The sequence below is a fragment of the Micropterus dolomieu genome, linkage group LG07 (genome assembly GCF_021292245.1).
Source record: "Micropterus dolomieu isolate WLL.071019.BEF.003 ecotype Adirondacks linkage group LG07, ASM2129224v1, whole genome shotgun sequence".
Classification (NCBI taxonomy): Eukaryota; Metazoa; Chordata; class Actinopteri; order Centrarchiformes; family Centrarchidae; genus Micropterus; species Micropterus dolomieu.
The window spans coordinates 2674835-2686907 of NC_060156.1; the positions used below are offsets into that span (position 1 = coordinate 2674835).

Genomic DNA, 12073 nt, shown 5'->3' on the forward strand with positions numbered 1-12073 from the left:
TTGAACTGTGCTTTTATGGCGTCTGTGGAAAAGTGTGGACCCTGCAATGAATTAGCTGAGAGGAGGGGAAAAAGTAAACTTCCCCCTCCTCCTCCTCCTCCTCCTCCTCTTCCTCCTCCTCCTCCTGACTTGCAGAGGGGTTTTTAAGACCACTCTGAAAACCACACTTCTCTACCAGTGAATTTCAAACTCTCCCAGTGTTTGAAATCTCTCTTAACCCAACAGGAAAAATTGCTCTCCAGCTATGTGGCCGGCGGCTTGGCCAGACATCCCTGCTGTGACGTTTTTTTTTGTCTCAGCAATTTAGAGGACTAAAGTTACACACAAAAGATAATACTTACCTCGATGAGATTCCAACAAGAGGTGATGCAGCATGTTTTAAAGCTGAAGAAACAATATATGGAGCCATGAGTACAAAAGCATTTCTAAAGAAAGGGCTAAGCTTGTTCTTGAGAAACAAAGTCATTGCAGTTATAAAAAAAAGTTTGCTTTCCAAAAATTAAGATTCATGGCAAAACTAATTCCAAGCGTCTCCACAAATGAAGAGAGATGTACTCTCGCGTTCCATGCAGCGCTGGTTTTCATTTTGAAAGGCCACAACTTAGACAGTGGGATGTTACTGGATGTTAAAAGGCCGGAAATGTCATTGCTGAACTACTTTGTATTCTTAATGTTGTCAAACACTTTGCGGCTGACAGAACAAGGGCGGCTGAGAAAGTATACCTTTGGGTTGCATTTGGAGTGCCGGTCTTCTAAAATATGCTCGGATAAAAGCTGCGGTCCTCAGCCAACACAGCTGACTGGTGTTAGTGGTGATCAACAGTCTAACTGGTGTTGTGTGTCAAGGGGTCATTTACAGCTGTGGCCCCCTGTGTTGGTGAATGTGACTGTGAGTTCATGCAGAAGAATGTTAAGTCAGACCTGAGCCACACAAATATACCAGAATGCTCTGAAATTCACTATTTACACTCTTTTGCAAGATGAGAAAGGTTACCCAACAGGAATGCTATTGTTTATTTTCATCAGTGATTTATTAGCATTTTTCCACAAATATTTGATTCAGTTTTTTTAAAATGTTTTGTTCTTTTTTTTCATAATTTTCCCCCCACTTTTCTGTTTTCAACAAACATTGGGGGTCGTCACCGTCACAGCTAGTGAGATCAAAACTTACATTAAAGGACAAGCGTAGTAAAATAAAATGAGACACACAAAGATTCATACCTAATTCGTATATTCGTATATGCATAAAACCCATGTAGACTCTCCCACTTACTTGTACTTTTGCTAAAGGGACAACATAGGACAAACAAACTCCACACATCAATAAGATACGGATAAAATATACAGGGTGAAATAAATTTCACTAGATACAGTCCGTCCCTTGGACTGCTTTTCTAATTATTTGGTATGGCAGGGAAAGTAAATTGAGAAAAAAAAGAAAAAGGTTCTGAATCAAGGAGCTGAACTACCTCACATCCTCACATATTCATAATTTTAGCATTTGATCAATATTTTTTAGATTTAGTCATGAATTTAAAAAAAAGGATGAAAAACTAAGAAAAATAAGAATAACAAATGGAGAGGAGAAAATAGAAAACTAAGAAACACTAGATACAGAAAGTGTTTGATTCTCTGGGGTATAACCCAAACCACAGCTACTTGTGAGATTAGATGTAATGAGCGAGGAGTGTCTGATTACATGGTGCGTCAGTAGGTACAACATTCAAGCCTCGAGTTTCCTTTAATTGGAGGTATTTCAGAGGTCCCCAAGATGTTGCAAGTTTAAAGGTAATTTATCACCAAATCTTCAGTACGTTAGCTTTCTTTGATCTTGTAGCAGGATTCTCACCTGTTTGATCAGATTTTACACAGGGACACGCTCTCACTGAATATTAGATCAGTGAATACTATTTATAATCCAGGTGGCTATTTTATTTGTTACTTTTACAAATGTTAATGGTTATTACGAACCTCTGAAACATTCTGCCTTAGCACATGTTTTGAGTGTAACTCTTAAATAACTAAATGTGAGGTACTCTTGACAGATTTAGTTTGTATCATGTGTTGATGTAAAAAATCTTACTTTTACTCTCAAATAATGACAGTGCCTATAAAATTCAGTTCTGTTCAGGCTTTGACCTCGAGCATACTGTACCATAGCTGAGCTGTATGCTGGGTCATGTCAAGGCCATGTGACATCCAATAGAGAGCAACTAAGAACATCACCAAATCAGACACATGTTATATTCATGTTTGTCAACGTTTGCTCATCTGTGTTCGCTTAGTTTAGTTGTTTGTCTGTATCTTCCGGTGCATCTGTCCTATAACTGAGAGTTCAATTCCTTGTATGTCATTTTGCAGTTAGCTCCTTTCATCTGGCGCTCAGACAAAATGTAAACAACTCCCAAATGTTATTTACAGCTACTCTCTCTCCCAGGCTTGTCTAACACAAATATAACCATCCAGCATAACGGTGAGGAAGAACGAAGTCAGTCCTTTGTGTAGCTTCTCTTAGAATAATACAAAATGATATGAACCTCTATTAGTTGTTGGGGCCCCTCTCTGCAGCCTCCTTGTTCCTGCAGCTGGCTAATCTGACTTACCTGTTGTCTAAAGCTCAGAGCTGCCACCTGCTGTTTGTATCAGGAACAGGTAAAGGTTTGAGAGCCTTGTCTCTGCAGACCTGAGAGAGGAGGGCTCAGATTACAGAGACCTTACAGGATTCTTGTGAAAGCCAAGCCCGAGGCCTCCCTCTGCATTCACATCTCTTTTTTCATGAGCACATATTGTGATGAAGATGAATTTAGCTATTTAGAAATATTTTCGGGGTTGTTGTGTATGGGATTGTGTATGTAGCTGTGTGTAAAGCACCATGGGCCACATCATTCTGGTAGCTGTAAATAACATTTGTGAAGTATGCATTAAAAATATAAAGTCTAAACTTTCAAACCAAAGCAGATAATGAGACGTCTGGGAGGAACAGGTGTCTGCCGGTTTTCTCTTCTTGAACATGGGTCAAGTTTTTCAGACGCTGCCTCTGGAGGAAATGATGTCACGTCTAACGGCTGGAGACTTCATTACAGCAGACCTTTTTCCTCTGGCAGTGTGTGCACAAGACAGTGGAAAACCTTGTTTCACATCACACTGTAGAATGAACTTAACAGCATACAGAAAGTGCATGCTGTTGCTTGCTGTATATTTATACTGTGGATAGATTTGCTCTGCATATTTTTTCTCTCCAGCAGGACTCTTTTAGATGTGTTTCCTGTAGGTAGGAGCAGCTGTTGAACACTTAAATCTGAGATACTGACTTTATTAGCATTTAAAATGTATCCTGATTTCGTTGGCATTTATTATACCCTGCGGTGTTATCTAACAGTACAGTAACTCAGCAACTACTCCCCCTGAGGCAGCTGCTCCAAGGAGGATTAAATAACTTTCCGGCAGTATGGTGGTTTGGAAAGAAGGTGCTCTCTGTGTTTGTGTTGAGACTTTCTCAAAAGTATTAGGGTGAATGTGTTAGCCCCACTACTTTTTGTGCAGTGCATACTGGGACAGGCGTCGGCCCGAAATAGAATTGAAGAGGGAACAGAGGATGAATGAATGTTTATTGTCTGTTTACCTCGTTGAAAGGTTCAAGAACAAGCGATGCCTTCCTTGTGACCTCGTATCTTCATTAGTAAAATAGTTTGACATTGTTTTTTTCAGTAAATTGCTGACACTTGCTGCTTATGAACACTTTGTCCTGTCTTGTCTGCAGTCTCTGGAAATTAGGAAAAGTCTCATAACGATCATAATAAAGAACAGGTGTGTTTGGCAAACCCTTAGCGGATTAACAAGGTTTAGAAAATCCCTGTCCTTTACTCGCTTTTGCCATTAATGTAACTGTGACACAAAGTTGATAAACTAAGAGTGTCCTCCGCGTCTGTGTGTTCCAGGAGATGACATGAGCTGCACGGCGGACGGCCAGGTGTACACCAACAGGGACATCTGGAAGCCAGAGCCATGCCGGATCTGTGTTTGCGACAACGGCCAGGTCCTGTGCGATGAAATCCAGTGCGATGAGCTGTCTAACTGTGAGAAGGTGGTCATCCCCGAGGGCGAGTGCTGCCCTGTTTGCCAGACTGATTCAGCCAGCACCGGCGGGCAGGACACTTTTGGTGAGCGAGCAGGCTGCTCTCTGTGGCCATTTCTTGGGTTGAGAAGTGAAATCCTTTTGATTTGCTACTTTCTATTGAGGGAGCGCAAACAGACACACCCATGTTATAACACAGATGAGAAGAATCAACTGTAGAGCCCCAATTAGGGACCAACAAGTAATCAGTTCACATTTGGCATCAATAATATGAATGAAATCATCACCATGAAATATGTCAGGTGTCTGTGTTGCCAGTGAAATAATCAATTTATCCGTCAGAAACAATGAAGAAATTACTGCCATCATCAAGCTGCTGCACATAAATAGACTCATGCTGATTGAGTTCATTGACTGTTGTTTAGCTGGACTGACCTGCTTAATGATGACAAATGAATGTCTTCAGAGCGGCTTCACCGTCGTTTTCACACTGATGATTTACTGCTGACTTTCGAAGCCATACCTGACAAACTCACGGTGCAGCTGTGGTACGGTGAACAAGTACTGAGATCTCGTGTGCTTTTCCCCTCAATGTAGGAGGCGGCGGCGGCGGCAGGATCTATAAGGTAGGCCACAGTTTCGTGATGTCGGCCGTCGCTGCTTTGTCATGATGTTTGCAGATATTGTCACCGTCATGGAGTGTGTGTTTGAAAGGTTTTTCCCATTTATCTGTTTATTCAGGGACAGAAGGGAGAACCCGGGGATGTCCCACTTGTAAGTGTTCACTAAATATAAACCGATATATAAACAGCCATACAATATTAGAGTCTAAATGCAGGGTGTAACTATGTGTTTGATGATGTCCCTGCAGGTGACTGGTATCAGAGGCCGCCCCGGACCTATGGTGAGCAACTTCATAGCTTATTTCACCTGTTGCATCTTCTAAAAAGGGTTTCTGGAAGCATCTGCAAACGACAGCTTGCCCAGCTTTGTGTGAATATTGAATCACCTGATCTGACACTAGATGGCATAAGAGTAACAGTTACCTCCTGCATAACTTCACCTTAAAAGGCCTCCTGCACAGTGAGATAGCCCTGCAGTTGTTGGAGTCGCTGTGGCATTTTAGGCACCCCTGTGACGTATCTTATCAATATTATCACTCTCTGACTTTTATTGGTTCTTTTTTGTTCATCACAACAGGGACCGCCCGGCTCTTCAGGAGAAAGAGGACCTCGTGGACACAAAGGAAGGCCTGTATGTCACGTCTCCACAGACAAAAGCAGAACTTTAGCATGAAATGAGTGTCAGTAGATTATACTCAAATTCCTCACACTACCAAAGCAGGCTTAATGTTATCAGAAATATCAAAGATGAATGCAAACATCTTAATAGTTACTTTTTAGAGGTTATATAGCATGTGGTAAACCACAGCAGTAATGGGTTACAAAGTTTTATTAACCCCCTTTGTCTATAGAACCTCTGTCTTGGCTTTATTATTCAGACTGATATATTGATATTAGGTTTTATATATCTTTAATGAAATAACTATAAATAAATCATCATGTCTACATAATCCATTTGAAGCTCACTGTATGCTCGACTTGGCTTTTTTCTTGCTGGGGCCATGAGAATGACTCCTTATCATATACTATGCTGCCAAACGAGCCAAATAGCCTGCAATATAATATTGTTTTTTTTTCTGGTTCAAGGGTAAGACACTAACAGTCAAAATATAATGTAATGTGGATGTATAATGTGCTTTGCAAGCAAAAATGTAGCAGGTTGATGAATGAATGTGCCTCTCCTGGTGGAGTTACAAGCCAGTGGAAAGGAGCCTTTCGAGGGTGATTTATTAGTACACAGCCAATGGTTTTCCTACCGCACTTACTTTACAGCTCAGGGTTCATAAACAAACGGATATTAAGTTGCATCAGTTGTATCTAAATGGGATGACAGGTTGCACCGTAAATCTAGGCCAACGCAAAGAATCTTGGCTACACTGATTGAGCAATCACTTGATGAAACACCAACAAAAGCTGAAAACAAGTGTTTTCACAACAAAATAATGAGTCAGTGTGAAGTTATAAAATGGTTTTCAAACTAATGAATCAGCGTCTCTGTCTCTCTACTCCCTAGGGTCTGCGGGGCTCTCCGGGTTATGACGGAGAGCCTGGAATACCAGGTCAGCCCGGTGAACCAGGACCTCCAGGCCATCCAACTCACCCAGGAGTGAGTTGTGCACGCAGCGTTCCCACGTGCTGCAAACACACATGCCTTACGCACACCTCCTGCTCACACCCTTTGCAAACACATGACACCAACACTACACATCAAAGTGTAATGTAGTCATCCTTACCCAAACTCACACGGTGATTTAGCTGGGCCATATTTAAGAAGAAAGCTGTACCAACAGTACCATCAGCTGGTCAAGTTCAGCTCACCTGTGAAGTGTCTCAGTGGAGATTCACGCACAAGAGGACCAATAATACCCTGGTACCTTGAAAAATTGTAATTGTAATAGCTTTCCCGTAATTCTACCTGTCCGTCGTGGGCTCTGTTTTATATAATTTGGATCCAGATTTGCTTTTCATTTGTGCCATCTGATGAACTACATAGTGATTAACCACAGCTAACTAAAGCAAAGGGTGTCTGCTTCCCCTGCAGGGCCTGGGATCCCAGATGGCTGAAGGGTTTGATGGAAAAACAGGACCTCAAGGCATGTTAAGTGGCTCAAGGGTAAGAGGATGTTTCTTAAAACCATCAGCCAAAAAGCAGACTAATGCACTATTTATCTTTTAAAATGAGGTTTGGTTCTGCAGCAGAGAACAGTGGCTAGTTAGCATTTAAGAAGGACCCACAGGAACATCATTGTAAATGTTTGCACTTGGTTCCCAATAACTACTTTATGCTCCAAGGCTCTAAGGTGTGTTGCACAAATTGTAAAGCATTCTGAAACAATTTTGTTATTTCAGGCTATATAAATTAAGCTGACTTGATTTGATGAGATTTCCAGCATCAGAGCTCATAAACTCATAAATCCCTGTTAAAACACTTTTATCGTAGAGCATTCCCTGATTTTATTTGAAGTATATTTTGAAGTGACTTTTGTTTCTTGTATTGTTTTTATATATGTTTTTATGTCATAACTGCTTTATGTAAAGCACTTTGTAACGTTGGTTACAATGGTTCTATGTAAGGTTTAACATTTAATTTAAATTTGTTTAGCATGTTAAAGCTTCTCAGCTTCTGATCAGTGTCAACACTGTTTTATGAGGGTAGTCCAGCAATTTAGTGTTTAGTGTTAATATATATATATTTTTTTTTTTATGGTCAAAATTGGTGCAGTGGAGGCCAAGATATATTGACAAAGATATACATTTGCCACAATGATGCTTGATGCATCTTTTGCAACTCCTCCCTGTCTAGTTCAGCCAGCAGGATGTTACAAATGCCCCCAGTTTGTAACACAGGCTTTCTGTTATACATTTGTAGTCTTCAATCCCAAGCCAAGCCATTTTTTCAGACTTTACAGCGTTAATCCTAACTACAGAAGACAACTTTATAGTTTAAACAACTTTCACAGTTTAAACAACACTCTTCCAGTTGTAGCTTCCTGCAGTAAAACCACTGGGATCTTGGAGCTTCTTAACACATAAACACACCCTCCCTTTTTGAAATCAAATATAGGAAACGTGCAAGATATATCATAACTGCTGAGCACCTGTGAAACATCTACTGTATCTTTTAAAACTGCAAACGTCTGCAGAAGAAAAATGCCTAACTCTCATAGTTTGCACTGATAAAAAGCTGAAAATAAAAATCTTTTTTATTGCTCAGCCCTAGACAGAACTAAGCCATCTTGTTTTTAGTTATATAACTTATCAGCTACTGACTTCTGATTAAGATAACTTCACTCTTTTTTAAATTAGAATGTACATTTTAATTAGCAACCACTCCACTTTGGCAGACTTTGGAAATCAATCCATGCTTTTAATGTCATTACCATGAAGCAGAGTAATGGGCATAAAGACAATAACAGAAGGATAATCTGGTTTCACTTGGAATTGTGTGTTTTGGGAACATTTTTAATGTTTTACGGTCAATGAGCTACATTTAACTTAAAATAGACTTTTATAGACTATGTTTGTAGTCCAGTCGAACTTTAGCAAACTAACAACGTATCTGCTGGAGTGGAATAATTCTGTGCACACTTTAAATCACTTTGGCACTTCCCTGTATTTTTCTCACACTGTTGCTCTAACCCCAAAGAGCACATTTCATTAGTTTGGGCCTTTTTATGTGGTTTATGCTGTTCATCATTGGATTTTGCATCATGTTTGTTTTAGGGAGAGGCTGGAGCAAGAGGGCCTCCTGGGCCAAATGGCTCACCTGTAAGTCCACGACATCTTCATCAAGCTTTTACTGACACTGTGCAGAAAACACTGATAATACTTCACTGCTTTTTCATTTTGCTCCCTTTTAAATGTTTTGTCATCCCCCTCACTCCTCTAAGGGTCAAGCTGGACCACAAGGACCTCCTGGAGAAGTTGGCGATCCAGGGCATATGGTATAACTTCATGTTTTGTGTATGCGTGGTCAAATCACCAGCCACTTGGTCTGGTTTAACAAACAGCTGGGTTGGCATGGATCCATTTAATTCTACTGCAATGTATTTTCAGACGGATGCGTTGTTGCTGGGTACTTACAATCTGACTGTGTTTTTCAGGGTCCATCTGGGCAAAGGGGACCTGAGGGTCCTTCAGGGAAGCCAGGTGAAGATGTAAGTCAGCTGTGGGACCAAATCACATTTTCTCTTGTACAGTGAGACTGTAATCAGCAGGAGGGTTAGAAAAGGGCTGAGTGTAAATCTGTAATCATAAATGAGACGTTCCAGGCTGCGTTCATAACATTGTGAAGCGGCAGATCCTGGAGATGCTTCATGATTAGAAGGAGCGAACAGTCAGAGTGTTGTTATAATTATGAATCATGAGGGCCCTGCAAACACTCTTTGAGGTTGAGTCTTTCTTCAGCCCAGCATACAGTTCTAAACATGTTATATAGCATCTTTCTTTGTTTTCCTTTTGCGGGTTAGTTGGATAATAGAAGTCCACGTGTCAGTGACTGTATCGTGAAAAATGGCATAATGAAAGCATGTCGGATTTGTGATTTGGTGGCTTTTTATTTCACTGTAAACCTTCTGCAGCCAAATACGTTTTTGAATTGTGTAAATGTCCTCACACAGGGAGAAGCAGGGAAAGCAGGAAACCCTGGAGAAGTTGGATTCCCTGGATCACCAGTAAGCTTCTACACCTCTGCCTCCATCAGTTTTACTGCACACACTGTATCTTGTGTCTTTCATACACATTACACACAATAAGACCCCATGACATAGGCGGCATTTACTTTTTGAAATGGCTGATATTGTCTCCACCACTTTTTTAAAATATAATTTGTTAAAAAACGTTCTGAAATGTAGCTTTCAGTTAAATACCAAATGAAAATGCCTTTAGAAAGGTTCATTTGCACATTAAGAAAACATGCAATGTAATTCAAATATAGTAGAAACATATTTGCATTGTCCAAAAAAAGTATTATGAAATGACTCCAAAACATGCGGCGCCAGTCAGTAACTTTCACAACTTCTTGACACAGTTTCTTTTTGGCCAAGTTTTCCGTTTTGTGATGTCTCGTGAGCTAAGTGTCTCTTCACACCCCTAAACTGAGTCCCTGTGTCCCCACCACTGTTCATCACAAACTGACGCCCTTGCCCCATGATGTGTTGACAACGCTGTTCTATGTCGCATATTTCAGGGATCCAGAGGATTTCCAGGTACGCCTGGGCCTCCTGGGCTGAAGGGTCACAGGGTAAGTATATGTTCAATGAAACATTTATGGGCATGTTACTGAGTTTAATGTATGACAAAACATTATTAATGATGAGATACTAGTAACATGTGCTCTTTGCTTCTGGCTCGACTGTTGACCACGATCATTTTAGAAACCTTCTGATAAATGTGAAATGACTTCATTTAGCTGCTAACTCCTTTTCCACATGCTTAATGAAGAATACATGTCAATGCACTCAGCTCGGAGGCGGTGAACACATTTTTTCCCCCTGTTCTACTTTTGTTAACAGGGTCATGCTGGAATAATTGGCCAAAAGGGTGAAACTGGAACTGTTGGATCCAAGGTATAAATGAATGATGATGAGTGAATGCCAGTCTGCTTGACTGGTTTAATAAGTGATTTCTAGTAAGTTTAGTGACACCTGCTTTACTTCCTAAAAGGCCTTTAAACCACCTTGCCATGAAGCGGTGCTATCTTATCACTACTAAACAAGCTAAACAACAAAATTCTACTGTGTTTTTTTTATAGGGTGCTACAGGGCCCCCTGGACCAATGGGAGCACCTGGACCCATGGTAAGTTATATTCTTAAAATTGATAGAGCGTGTGAATGCTTAAGGAGGTCTGACACTTGTAAGTTGCCTGAAGCAGCTCAAACAGATTTTACAGTTTATTAATGCTTATGAGTGTACGTGGACTGCAGTGCACACACTTCGAATGAGTCGATGCTTTATCCAGAATACTGCAAATAAAACTTTTGCATTGAATGGAGGACAGCAATTTATCAGTGTCTGTGTATAACAGGGTCCTGCTGGGATGACGGGGGAGAGGGGACGCTCTGGACCCGGCGGCATAGCAGTAAGGATACCATCACTACGCATCAGAAACATCTGCTTCTACGATTATGTTTTTGTCTTTTTCACAGATTTGAAAAGTGACAGGGGGTTGGATCTCACTGACACGTGTATCATTTGTTCCTTCAGTGTCAGCTGTTTGTAAAAAGTGGCACTTACAGAGAGACGTCAGCGTTTATGTTGATTGATTTAGAAGTCAAAGTGATTCGATCTTGTCTTTTAGGGCAAGCGCGGTTCACCTGGTAACATCGGAAAACCTGGTCCAATGGTAAGTCAGCATTCACAGTGTTTCATCCTTGTGGATTTCCTGTACACGTCGGTGACCGTCGTACATCGTTTAGCATAGATGCTGATTTGCATGGAAAGGGGTTGGGTACCGCTCATCACCTGCTAAACCTTTATTTCATTCAACACGTTTGTACATTTGTCTTGTTAATGCACATTTTAGTTTATTACTAAAGCCTAAGTGTCATTGTTGTTGGTTTAACAGGGTCCCTTGGGTCTTAGTGGCCCACCTGGATATCCAGGAACCCCAGGAATGAAGGTAAGTACAGGAAAAGAAGAAGGCTGTATGCTCATGCTAATGACATCTTTTAATGACTCTTTAATAGAAAGCGGAATATCTGGTTTCTAACCAATCAATTATTCACCCTTAATTGTCTTATTTGCTAAATTGTCAGTAGTTGTCATGTTCTGCATTTGGCTTTTCACTATAATGTAGCCCAACAACTGTATCGTCTCAGTGTCACATGTCTGTACATTAACTGTACTTGGTGTCTTCCACAGGGACAACCTGGCCCCACAGGAGTCCGGGGTCCAGAGGGCCCACAGGGACAGAGAGGAGAGACCGGTCATCTGGGCAGAGCTGGACCAGTTGGCCTCAGGGTTAATTTATGACTTTACTTACGAATCACATCATAACGAAGTTATGAATGAGGCTACTTTGTGGTATCCTGAGAGCTGAATGGTGGTCTTTGATGATCTAATTGGAGAAATTTTGTGTTCAAAGGGACCCACGGGAACAGATGGTGGCCCGGGTGCCAAAGGACCAGTGGTGTGTTACACAGTTTATTTAACCAACTTCTTCATTACTTATTACAAGCATACACGAAGTTCACAGATAACGCGGCTGATTCTTTACAGGGTAATGTTGGTCCACAAGGTCAAGGCGGCCATCTTGGACCCGCTGGCCCACCAGGACCTCAGGGAAGCACTGGTCAGCCTGGTATCAAAGGACAACTGGTAAACTGGCTTGCTATTTCTTGCTGGAATCGCTTTTACTGCTGAATAAACTGTGAC

The 12073-nt window shown here is 41.1% G+C and overlaps 1 protein-coding gene and 1 long non-coding RNA gene across 2 annotated transcripts in view; one reads left to right on the forward strand and one right to left on the reverse strand.

Moving 5' to 3' along the window:
- col5a2a (collagen, type V, alpha 2a) overlaps window positions 1-12073 on the forward strand; it is a 37989-nt gene that overhangs the window by 12913 nt on the left and 13003 nt on the right. Inside the window, exons 2-21 of the mRNA XM_046053650.1 lie at window positions 3939-4160; window positions 4673-4701; window positions 4817-4849; window positions 4947-4979; window positions 5276-5329; window positions 6212-6304; window positions 6740-6811; window positions 8422-8466; window positions 8589-8642; window positions 8802-8855; window positions 9318-9371; window positions 9887-9940; window positions 10212-10265; window positions 10451-10495; window positions 10725-10778; window positions 10998-11042; window positions 11265-11318; window positions 11561-11659; window positions 11784-11828; window positions 11918-12016. Coding sequence (XP_045909606.1) covers window positions 3939-4160; window positions 4673-4701; window positions 4817-4849; window positions 4947-4979; window positions 5276-5329; window positions 6212-6304; window positions 6740-6811; window positions 8422-8466; window positions 8589-8642; window positions 8802-8855; window positions 9318-9371; window positions 9887-9940; window positions 10212-10265; window positions 10451-10495; window positions 10725-10778; window positions 10998-11042; window positions 11265-11318; window positions 11561-11659; window positions 11784-11828; window positions 11918-12016 — 1292 coding nt within the window. The remainder of the gene's footprint in view (window positions 1-3938; window positions 4161-4672; window positions 4702-4816; window positions 4850-4946; window positions 4980-5275; window positions 5330-6211; window positions 6305-6739; window positions 6812-8421; window positions 8467-8588; window positions 8643-8801; window positions 8856-9317; window positions 9372-9886; window positions 9941-10211; window positions 10266-10450; window positions 10496-10724; window positions 10779-10997; window positions 11043-11264; window positions 11319-11560; window positions 11660-11783; window positions 11829-11917; window positions 12017-12073) is intronic.
- On the reverse strand, window positions 3592-4958 carry LOC123973531. The gene is made up of 2 exons (XR_006825636.1): window positions 4511-4958; window positions 3592-4231 (listed from the first exon to the last, which is right to left on the reverse strand). It is a non-coding gene; the product is annotated as an uncharacterized LOC123973531 (long non-coding RNA).